The sequence below is a fragment of the Solanum pennellii genome, chromosome 3, assembly GCF_001406875.1.
Source record: "Solanum pennellii chromosome 3, SPENNV200".
NCBI classification, from domain to species: domain Eukaryota; kingdom Viridiplantae; phylum Streptophyta; class Magnoliopsida; order Solanales; family Solanaceae; genus Solanum; species Solanum pennellii.
Window position 1 is genome coordinate 2690387 of NC_028639.1, and position 12454 is coordinate 2702840.

Here is a 12454-nt window from a genome sequence, read left to right on the forward strand (position 1 = left end):
ACGGATAATATATTTATTTGAAAGGGATATTTTTAATTCAGTAATTAATAAAAATAAAATAAAAATATTTTTAAGCTAAACTATTGAAGGGCAAGGATATTTATAATAAAAACTGTTAACTAGGACACTTTATTCAGTTGAGTGATTTAAATATATTCTTAATCATTTTCCATTTAATTAAACAATAACCATAAAAGTAGCTATTTGTGCTATTATTAATATGGAATTTAGGCATTAACTTAAAGTTCGGTTGAAATTAAATCTCCCTGCACATTGACTTGGTAACAATTAGACCAGGGTCCCAATGCTAGTAGTGTAACTAATACATATAATCCTATATAGTATCAGACTCATTTTTCATTGGAATGTTTACTCAAATAGCCGATCGGATTTATTGATTAATTTTCTTAATCGATAAACATGAATTATACTATATACATATTTCACATATATTATAGTATTGTGAACGACGTAATGCTATGAATAACTCCATTTGGTTAGAATAAATCATGTCATATACTTAGATTTGGGAGAGATCGATAGAATTGTGAATAGGAGGAAAGTGATAGATGTAATGTAAAGAGGTAGGAATCAATATGTCGATAGACAAATAAGTCGATATTATTGCACTAGGATAGGTGCAGAAATAGCTAGAACTAAATGCGATCGGTAAGTATGAACAAAATTCCTTATTCAATAGCATTCTTGGTTAGTACCAAAACTAGAGAAGGTGTAAATGACTTACTCCAGCAATTCATAAACATCTGAAACAGGAAATTAAGTTTTACAATAGGAGAAATAGAATCCAAAACGACAGTTCATATGACAACAAAAATGTAAAATCATGTCAGAAGAAGGAGCTAGCCTGCCTTCTTGCTGCAAAACCAGAAAGAACTAAGCAAGTTCAAGAGTCATTTAGTCAACTGACTGATGATCACCACAACTGAATTAAGGGTGCTTGAGATCATGCATCTCAAAGAAGACGCATCAATACTTTTGTCGATCAGGTGAACTAGTCAAGGTGAAACATGGATCGCTGACATCTTTCCAGCTCATATATGATAGCTTTGGTGATATAGGAGATCCCAGAGAAGGTGAAGAGTCTCCACAAGTTCCCATTTTATCACATTGAGGATCCTGATCACACATGAGCAGTTCTGGCATCTCGTCTACCTCAAAGTGCTTCTTCACGGGGGTCTCTAGCTGGTACGTCACAGACTGATTCACATATACCAACAGAAAAGAGGTTCAGAAGCAACTCTAATTTCACAGAATCATAACTAGGACATGAAAAATAACTAGGACCATGAAAAATAACTGATAAAAGCTATGGATAAAGCAAATTATTGAAGAAGTAACTGAAAATCCTACTCACCATTGACTTCATTGAGAGTTTAGACGCATGTGGAGATGCTAGCGGCTGCACAGGGATATCTGTCATAAGAAAATCAGATTATCAACTGCTTCATTAAACAACAAAAAGAGATAGACTGCTCAGTGTAACTTCTTTATTACCATTGTCTAGTCCAACTTCCTTCAGAAAAAAGTCCATGTCGATCACCTTCCTCTGTGCTTTGATGCACTCCTTATGATCATGCAGAAATTGTTCTTCAGCTATAGAAGTTGGAATATTTGCTGCTGCAGCAGCACTCCATTTCTTATCAAATCCCTTCTTGGACCCCTGCTTTGCTGATGGCTTGCTTGAGTTTGTAAGATCAGTGAGAGCTTTCCTGCCACCCTTGTCAGGTAATTTAGCAAGGTTATCCTTTGTCCCAGCAATAAATTTGTTTTTGGTGGCATTAAGATCTTTCCCGATGGAAATAACACTCGTGGAGTTTTTCTTTGATGCCTGCAGAGAAGAAGGCTTTGCTGAGTTGGAGATATCATTAAGTGCTTTTCTTCCGCCAAGTCCTCCTCCTTTCTTCAGGGCTTTGGAAGTATCATTCTTTCCAAACAAAGAAGCTCCTGTGAAGAGTAAATTTTAGTGAACCAACAGAAGTATATCATAGCATTAAACTCTCAGGATTATGTAATGAGGTTTCTACCATCAAAATGTATATTGATATTCTGATCCTGAAGCATAGCCATGTCTTTGTGTTCCAACAGAATTTGGAGAAGATCCTGCACCCTGTAAATGGGGTTATTACATGAAATGAGAGCAGAACATGATTGATCGATCACATACAGAAAGTACAAGCAAAAACAACAAACAATTGAGTGATGTAAGCATCAAAGAATTTTATGTTACATTTCGATTCAGTGCATATAGATTTATATTCTCTATTCAATCACTTGGAACAACATCTGCAGTCGTAGCAAGAAACAGATTTAACAAAGAATAAAAAATGCTTGTAATAGCTTTTCAAGATAAGCAGTTCAACTCTGCTCAACAAAGGGCATGCCATCTTCAAGAGGTGCAACTAAATATAGACAGTTACTACACTATTGAAGACATAGTCTTGTGCCTAACATACACCGGGTCATCTAGTTTTGCAACAAAGAAATGAACATTATATACAAAAATTGAAGCTTAAAACATGAGTTTATAAGAGCCAATGTGTATAAACTCTATATGCAGTTCAAATTCTGCCCATAAAGGGCATGCCATCTTCAAGAGGGCAACTAAATATAGACAGATACTACACTATTGAAGACATAGACTTTTGCCTAACATACCAGGTTTTGCAACAAAGAAATGAACATTATATACAAAAATCAAAGCTTAACAACATGACTTTATAAGAACCAATGTGTGTAAACTCTATATTCACTGGAACCATGTAAGAACTATTTGCATTGCAGTAATAGCAAGAAACATAACCATCAATCCCGGAAAGAGGCTAAGAAAGAGATGCCCAAATATAGCGCCAAACAGGTAGTTGTTCGGCCACCATCGAAAATTTGAAATACAACTACAAACAATCAAAACCCTGTTTTCACTTTTTACACTCCAAATAGCCATATATTATTCGCAAAAACTATAACCAAACACAACTCCAACAACAACCCAATGTAATCCCAGAAGTGGGATTTTGGAGAGGGCAAGTTTATGCAGATGTTTCTCCTACTAAACAACATAATTCCCACACGTTACCTGTCATTCAATTTTTGCTAAGATTGCAACAGAAAGATGTCTCTTTTTCTAACGTTCTTGTTTGTAAAGGGGTAAATATCACTGCTAGAGTTTCTGTGTATGGTTCTTACTTTTCTAAAGTACCAAGGGTTTGTATCAAGATCAGATCGCTACAATTTCCTTTTATCCAACAAAGAAAAACCCTAGAATAACTCCATATGAAGAACCAAAGTTCGAATTTAAAATCTGTTTTCAACTTAAACCCTAAAATAGCAGAAACCCCAACTGAAAAAAATGTACAAGATTCGAGAATTGAACATAGTTCCATAGCAGTTAGACAAAAAAAAATTACTACTAGTTTTTCTCAGCGAAAAGATGATAGGTAGCAGAAGAACAGAAAAAACTCACAAAATAGAGAAATTTACAGCGTTCTTCAGAGGATTTGCGAACAAGATTACAAGCTTTCTTCTCAGTTTGTTGATGATTTCTCAAAATTATTGTGTTATTTCGTCGGAGTTTTGGTGTTGAAGAACAGGCAGAAGTAAATATAGAGGAACGATCCTCCCAACGGTCACATTTCGCCCCCTTTTACTAAATTGCCCTGCTTTTACATGCTAATTACAAAAAGTAGATAAATTGCTTCGGGATTTTCGGTGTATGTCAATCAAGACATTAAAATCACTCGTTAATGTTATTCATTATATATGTGGTAAACAATTCATTAAAAAGGATGGACGTTTGATATTCGATTTTTAAAGTTCAATTTTGATGATTCGATATTAAAAGTAGCTAAGGAATATCTCAAATAGAAAAAATGATGGTAACGATGACTTGTGTGTTATTTCCCTTTATTAGTGAGCAATGTGTAAATATACATATAACGAGGAAAAATAGATGATCATTCCAACCAACTGTTAGACTTTAAAATTCCTTTCTTTATAATTTCATGCTTTTAAATCGGATAAATTTTTCAACTACTTTTATATTTAATTTGGATTTGGACTTTCTCGGTAGTTGTTTATTTCAATTGTTTCCATTTCCACATTTTTTGTTTTGTATAACTTATTCAAAACATAGAAAAATATTAACATCAAGTCAGGATGGCCGAGTGGTCTAAGGCGCCAGACTCAAGTTCTGGTCTTCGTAAGAGGGCGTGGGTTCAAATCCCACTTCTGACATTTATTTTTTATATATTATTTTTTTTATTCCATTTTATAATTTAATATCATAGTTTATATGATAAGTCAATATCGTGTTTATATGAAATCAAAAATGAGTTTGTAAGAGTTTTGGGTATTTTCATATATTATTTTTTAATTTCATTTAATAATTTCATATCATATTTTATATGATTAGTCAATATCGCGTTTATATGAAACCAAAAATGAGTTTGTAAGTGTTTTGGGTATTTTTATATATTATTTTTTAATTTCATTTAATGATTTCATATAAAATTTTAAATGATTAGTCAATATCGCATTTATATAAAACCAAAAATGAGTTTGTAAGAGTTTTAGATATTTTTATATATTATTTCTTTTATTTTATTTTATAATTTCATATCATAGTCTATATGATTAGTCAATATCGTGTTTATATGAAAACCAAAAAAGAAATTTATAAGAATTTTGGGTATTGACCAAGATTAATGGATGAGGTGGAATGAATTTGGATCCTTGAAGCATGTTGGGTTTCTAATATGTCAACTTGATCAAAATTGCTACAATATACAAACAAGATAACGTAAAACGTGTTTGAAATTTATCAAGCATATGAATTTCTAATTCTAAATAAACGTGCACGAAAATGTTATCGTATATAAATAAGTATAACTTACATAAATCACATAGTGTAAAGAGTAAATTATACCCTATTCTTATTTTTTTAAGGGAAACTTTCACATATAGCCACTTAAAAATAATTAATTACTCTCCATAGTTATAGTTTGATAATTACAATTTGTAGCTACATGTTATATGGAGGAGAGAGGCGAGCGAGATTGGGTTAGAGAGGAGACAGACGAGAGAGAGGGGGAAAAGAGTGGGAGAAAGGTCAACTGTATATGTATATTGGTTAGATAATCGTATATTATATATATATATAGCAAGACAGATTTGGAGGGGGAAAAGAGAGGCGAGCGAGACTGGGAGAGAGGAGAGAGGCGAGCGAGATCGAGAAAGGCGAGCGAGAGAGGGAAGAAAGTGGGAGAGAGGTGAATTGTATATGTATATAACTGTATAATATACATATACATTTGTATAAATGGCAAGCGAGATCGGGAGAGGGAGGAGAGAGGCGAGCGATATTGAGAGAGGGAGGAGAGAGGCCAGCGAGAGAGGGCAGAGAGTGAGAGAGAGGTGAATTGTATATGTATATAGGTTAAAAAATTTGTATATTATACATATTTATTTGTATATCCTAGCGAATTATACATATACAAACATGACTAATTATACAAACTCGAGACAGCCCACGCAATTAATGTATAATTTTAGTCGCTAGTGGTAATTATAACGAATTATAGCTATGATGAGTAATTAAATAAATATAAGTCTGCTTAGCCGGGTAATTTTCCCTTTTTTTAATTACAATAGTCCCTTAAAATTTGAACCTTCCGAATACATAACGCACCATCTGGATACATTAATTCACCATCTGGATATGTTAATTCTAATAATAAAAAATCTTTCTGTTGCGCTAAAAAGGAAATAAAATTTGAAAATTAATTAAATACCATAAATTAGGTTATGTTTCTTCTTACTCTCAATCATACATAGTCAAATGATAATACAAACGAAGAAATTCAAAATTTCAAATTGCTCCCCCGTTCAACGAAGAAAATTTTCAAATTTGATTCAAAAACTTTTGTCGAAATTTTGGATAAGGGAGGTGAGTCATGAAGGTACAAAAGTGACAGAATCGTTGTTGGACAAACGATATACTTTTGAATCTTAAAGTTCATGAAGATCCTTTCAATTTTGATTCAAGATTATCCAAGAATTTTGAGATTTCAAATTTTTCTCTTTGTTTATTGAAGATCCTTTCGATTTTGATTCAAAATTGTCATAAAATTTCAGAAGATACATCCTCGTGATAGAGGCGGTGAAACTCACTCTGATGATAATTTTGGCTTAACTCATACTCATTTTTCGCAAAGGTTGTTCATTTCACTATTTTTCAAACAATTATTTAGTTAAAAAAATAGATACTTGGTGATTTTGTTTGGTTATATTCATATATGGAGGATTGAATAGAAAATATCCAGTTAACACCATAAGATACATAAAATAAATAATTATTGCCCATAAGATATTAGATTTGAGATCGATACATTATTGTGTGATAGTTGTTATTTAATTGTTACATTTAGTATAAATTCGAATTTATGTATCATATTTAAAAAAATTAGTGCATGATGCATTACTATTTATGTATCTCATTTAAATTGATAAGTTTTGTATTTATATTATATACATTAAATAAGTAATTGCTGACAATCAAATGTTATATTTGAGGTCGATACATTACTGTGTGATAATTGTCATGTGATTGATACATTTAGTATAAATTCAAATTTATGTATCATATCTAAAAAATTAATGCATAATACATTACTGTTTATGTATCACGTTTAAATTGATATAATAAGGTTGTGAAAGAACATCTTATATGTGAACATTGGAGTGGAGACAAAAAAAATAAAAATTATTGCACTAATATATACACAAACTGATATGTTGAGTTATAACTGCAAGTTAAGTTTATACATATATAGGTTTATTGCATGCAGTTTCTTTTTCTTTTTTTTTGATTGATTTTTATGTGTATATAACAGTGTAGTGTACATACTACATAATCTATATTTCAATTTATTATTTTCATATACATGATGTATAATATTATATTCAAATGCTAGAAAAATATTGTGCATATTAATCTAAAATTAAATATGTATACAACGATAAAATAACATGTAAATATATACAACAAGAATATACAAATTCCAACAACATGAACAAACGATAATAGACAAACTTGCCGTCGAATATATATATGTGAACATATTTGTGTGTGTATATATTTGTTAGCAAAATTCAATTATATATACATATTTCCAATATTAAATTGATATAAGTAGTTATATTTAAAATTATAAATAAGAGTAATTTATAGAGGAAAGAGATACTCGTATTATTCTAATTTGAATAATAATTTTTTTCTCAAAATAAGCATTCATATTTTTCTAATATTAAATTAATGACAAGTAATTATATTTAATGCCAAAATATGCTTGATTTTCAGGAGAAAAGAGATATTCTTATTTTTCTAATTTGAATAATAATTATATTGATTTCACCTCTTTACTTAATTAGTCGTGTAATGCCAAAATTTCAAAACTTTGCAGAGTGTATTTATAAAAATAATATAAGCATTAGTTCTGTATGTTAGTAATATCTTGTTTCGATAAACTTTTTGTTTTAAATATAAAAAAAAACTAATGCAAGTATTAATTATATATTTCATTGTTTATAGGCGTGTATTTTTAATATCATGAATTTCGATGTATTAGTAACATAAGGAGATTTAACACATGCATTAACATGACTAAAGACCTACCATAACTGTGAAAGGTATCTTTGTCAATAAATATATTTTTTCTAAGCCATACTAATTTCTAATACACCAAAAATGCATATAAAAAATTATTTATGTATAACTAATTTAAGCATAATTAATATAATTATTATTAATATAAATATTATTAATACACAAAATTTTTGACATTATTTGTATATACACTCTATAAACAACCTCTAAGCTAAATAGTTTTGAATTAAAAAGATGTTTATTACTCAATTCTAGGTAATAACTTGTACCTTAATGTCAATCTCCCAACGGAGAATGATGTAATTGTGTTGGGCTTAAAGCCCAATTGGTCAATCTCAGCATGGGCCAAGGTTAGAAGTTCTAACTTTTAAAGGCAAAGTATATAAACCCAATAATTTAGACACGATTACCTCTTATTTTAAAAAAATTCTCAAATTGCAATAATTTCGTATTTTCAGAATACATGAATATATTGTTCCTTCACTCGATAGATAATAAACAATACATGAATTATGTATCAGATATATAACTATAAATTAGATTTATATTGATCTATGTTTGAAATAATGGATGGTATGTATTATAAGTTACATTGTACACAAAAAAAATGTAATGTACCTCATAGAGGTGGAGTGATGTGTTCGGATATTAAGAGAGGGAAGGAAAAAGAGAATTTTTGGAATTAATGCAATTGCTAGAGATTTTTTAATATTCTGTTATCTTAAGTCGTGTAATGATGAAAATTTCTCAATTATATATTGTCTTACTAATTAATAGTTTCATACGAATCAAGTCATATATACCTAGATACAACTACCAGTTAGACACTAAAATATATATGCATAAGGAGAGAGGAATGAAAGAGGAGAGAGACAAGCGAGGTAGAAGGGAGGCGAGCGAGATAATCAGTAAATCCCAAATACATGTGAATAACACTAGATACATGTATGTTTAATACCACATGATTCTGAAATACACACACATAGTAAGAGAGACAAATGAGAGTAGGAGAAAGACAAGCGAAAGAGTCGATGTATGTCTGATACATGCAAACACACTGTATAAAATGAAAATAGAATAAATTGCATCTAGTTTTGTCTCTCTGTATTTGAGATACATGTATCTAATCGTGCCAGACATAGTGGGCATGGTATGGTATTTGAAAGTTTTGATATCGTAATTTCGGTAGTCGGTCTTTAAATATTATACTATTACCATACCAATTTAATTCTGTATGATTCGATAATTGACGTTGATTTCGGTATTCTGGTAAAATCGCCAATCATAATTGTTCAACTTTTACTAATATATAATCGTATAATAGAGTATGATTACTCGACAACTAAATTTTTTTTTCAATTGTATCTTACTGACACTTTACACATGTAAAAATAAATATGCAAAATAAAGTATAAACATCTTTTTTTTGTTAATCAGTTATACAATTCAAATACATTTTAATCAAAATAGAATAGTTAAAATTTTAACTTCTACATTTAGTTTATACTAATATAAGGTTGCATATCTTTAATATTTGAATTTTGTTATTTATGTAACTATATACTCCGGCATGATATTCGATATTTTGATATGCTATTTTTAAATATCAAATACAAAAAAATGTATACCATATACCACACAAAATATCATAGTATCAAAATCACGATATTCAAAATTTTGATATGATATATTATTTCGATATATACCATACCATGCCCACCCCTAGTGTAAATACATGGTGACAGAAATTTAATACGAATGATAATTTCAATACTTTGAAAAAGACATGTAATTAGACCTTAAACTAATGAAATTTTATATTCATTCTTAGGGGTATCTTTCATTATAAATACTATAATATTTTATGGAACTTAAGTTAATAGTTTTATATTATAATATTCTATAAGTTATATGTACATGCATGAATTAGTTTTTGAAGCATTTATGTTTAGTAAGTAGGTGTTTGGTCTTGTCACATGTGAAATCGTGATATGCAATTAATGTTTGGAAATGTGATTTCATATCATAAAATGATATTAGTGTTTGAACATGTGATTTTATGCAAATTTCATCTCATGATTTAATATTATGGGATGTGATTCCTTATTCTCCAAAAATTATGATATGAAAATTTCATATCATGATTTGAGATATTTTTAACACAAAAATTGATCCACAAGTTTATATATAGTTAAAACAACCCTATATTTATATCTACTAACCATTTGTTTTATGTTTAAATAAAATTTACAATGACATTATTAATTTTAAAAATTTATCATTCTCACCCACATATAGTCACTTTAACTCACACTTATCGATTGTTGATTAATATTAAAGACTAGAACGCTACAATTTATGTTCAAATTTTTTTATTGAATTAAAGTTAGATGATACAGTTACTTAAGTGGACAACAAATAACTTTGTAATAATATTATTATGCAATTTTATAAATTTAATTTTGATTATTTGGTAAAATCGAATAAACAATTGAGCTGTTTTAATAGTTTTACAACTTATGAGATTCTTATGATTATGAGAAAATATACAATACCAAAACTTCATATTGCATGATATCATATCGCATAAACAAACGAGCCTTAGACATAATTCGATTATCAAAAGACGAAATTTAAAACTAAATCTATTTAAAAAACTAACGTGCAATTTTATCTTATAGTTTCGATATCCGCGATGTTGAGTGGAAGGTAGGTTTGAATTTTAAAAGTTGTTATACACGTTAATGCTTAGGAAGACTATTTGATCAGTAATAGAACATTAGGTTTATCATAAATAATTTGAAAATCATTAATATGAGTTGTGCTATAGTAATAAGTTTGTCTCATTCTTAATTAAAGATTTTGAATTTGAGCTTTGAATATGTAGAAAATTTTAATGCGAGTGTCAGCTCTGAACGGATCCGATAATGTGCGATTCAGATTTAATTGAGGTTTTAATATGGACTTTTAAATTAGTTATCGATATTTTGTCCAATAATACTTATTTACTATTGACTTTGCATATTTTTGAAAAACTATAAATAAAACTGAGAACTATTATTGAACGGATAAAGTATAAACAGTACGGAGTAGAAATGAGTTTTCGAAAAACTAATCATGTTGGTATAAGACCTAACTTTTTGACCTCCTAAAACATATTTTTTTTCTCCTGTTTTTGAGGTTGAAATTACATTCAAATAATCATATGATATATAGCGGATTGAATAGGTTCAATATTGAAAATAAAAATATTTTTTATATAGAAAATTGTTTTTTTGTTTGATGAATTTTATCTGATTAAAATTTAAATTAATCAGACTAGTGAATTTCAAATGACAGATGGTTATATATTCAAAAGGTTCTTTAATTAGTAGGAAAAGCAAAAAATATATAATTAAGATGAATATACAAAAAGTTCAATTAAATTTGCTTTAATTAAACAAAAGGTTCAATTTGTGACAACAATAATAATCTATGCAGTGTGCTTAATATTTGAGTAAATTAAACATACTTAGTTAAGTTAAATGATGAACACATTCCTACAAATCAATTCAAAAATGGTTCTGTAGATTTTTTCTGACTTCCATTTATATGACATGTTATTTTAGTTAGATAAGAAAAATATATTTTATTCATTTAATAGATATTTAATGATGTTATAATATTTAACGTAGTTAATAAAAAAAAGTCAAAAACATATGAAAAGTACCTTTAAAGCATACGCATTCTCAAAAATATATGCGCTGACGAAGAGGTGTCTACTTCTAATTTGAGTATTAGTATTGATGTAAATTATTTTGCTATTTAAATCCTGAGTTTATTTCATAATTGATTACTCAATTTTAATTTTATTGTATTTTAAAGTTGCTACATTATTTTTTATTAATAAAAAATTATTCAAGCTTTGGCTAAATATGATTAACTAGTTCTACCATTATGCCACGAGAGAATTGATGTTTTAGTCACTTATAGTATTTAATTTTTCAGTTTTATGATCTTTTATTTTTATATAAACAAATTTGAAAATATATTTTTTAATTCATTTCGAAATTAGTCAATAGATGTTAATCCATCCCCCTCCCTTAAGCATCACTGAAAGGAAATAAAAAAGAATCGTATGAAACTAAATCAATATTCATTATTGTGTCATATTTTATTTTGCAAGCGTCCACTTAATTATTTTTTTAGAATTAAATTAAGTTAAAGCAATATTTAGATACTGAAAAAATTATAAAAGATATACTATAATTTATAAATTATAGTAAGTTGGGAAAAGGGTCTGATATACCCCTCAACTTTGTCATTTGGAGCTGATATACCCCTCGTTATAAAAGTGGCTCATGTATGCCCTTACCGTTATACAAACGGCTCACATATACCCTTCATTTAACGAAAGTTAAAAAATTAGTTTTAAATTTATATTTATTACTTCTAATTTTTTTTAAAAAAATTATTTAGGGGTATATATGATTCTTCTATCAAAGTTCAAGGTATATTTTAATTTGAGTTTCTTATTCTTATTTTATTTTTTTCTTTCATTCCTTAGTTTAAAGGAAAAAAAATTCAACTATTTTTTTGTGTGTATTGTAATTTAATTTCGTATTCGAAGAAAAAATTTGGTCATCTACAATAAGTTTTACAAGAAAATTAGTGAAACATAAATAAATTTGATTATCAAAATAATAATTATAAATTAGTTATTGAAACAAAAAAAAGTAAAAAAAAATATGCTTGACGAGGATTAAATTTACTCATATGGGATTATATTTTTTA

General features: G+C 28.5%; 1 protein-coding gene and 1 non-coding gene across 2 annotated transcripts; one reads left to right on the forward strand and one right to left on the reverse strand.

The window, feature by feature from the left end:
- Positions 1-674: 674 nt before the first annotated feature.
- LOC107012402 lies at positions 675-3632 on the reverse strand. The gene is made up of 5 exons (XM_015212241.2): positions 3482-3632; positions 2046-2128; positions 1516-1965; positions 1376-1434; positions 675-1218 (listed from the first exon to the last, which is right to left on the reverse strand). Exons 2-5 carry the CDS (start codon positions 2086-2088, stop codon positions 988-990), a joined length of 783 nt encoding a protein of 260 aa, XP_015067727.1. The 5' UTR covers positions 2089-2128; positions 3482-3632; the 3' UTR covers positions 675-987.
- A 535-nt stretch (positions 3633-4167) lies between these two features.
- On the forward strand, positions 4168-4251 carry TRNAL-CAA. Its single transcript has one exon. It is a non-coding gene; the product is annotated as a tRNA-Leu (tRNA).
- Positions 4252-12454: the final 8203 nt, after the last annotated feature.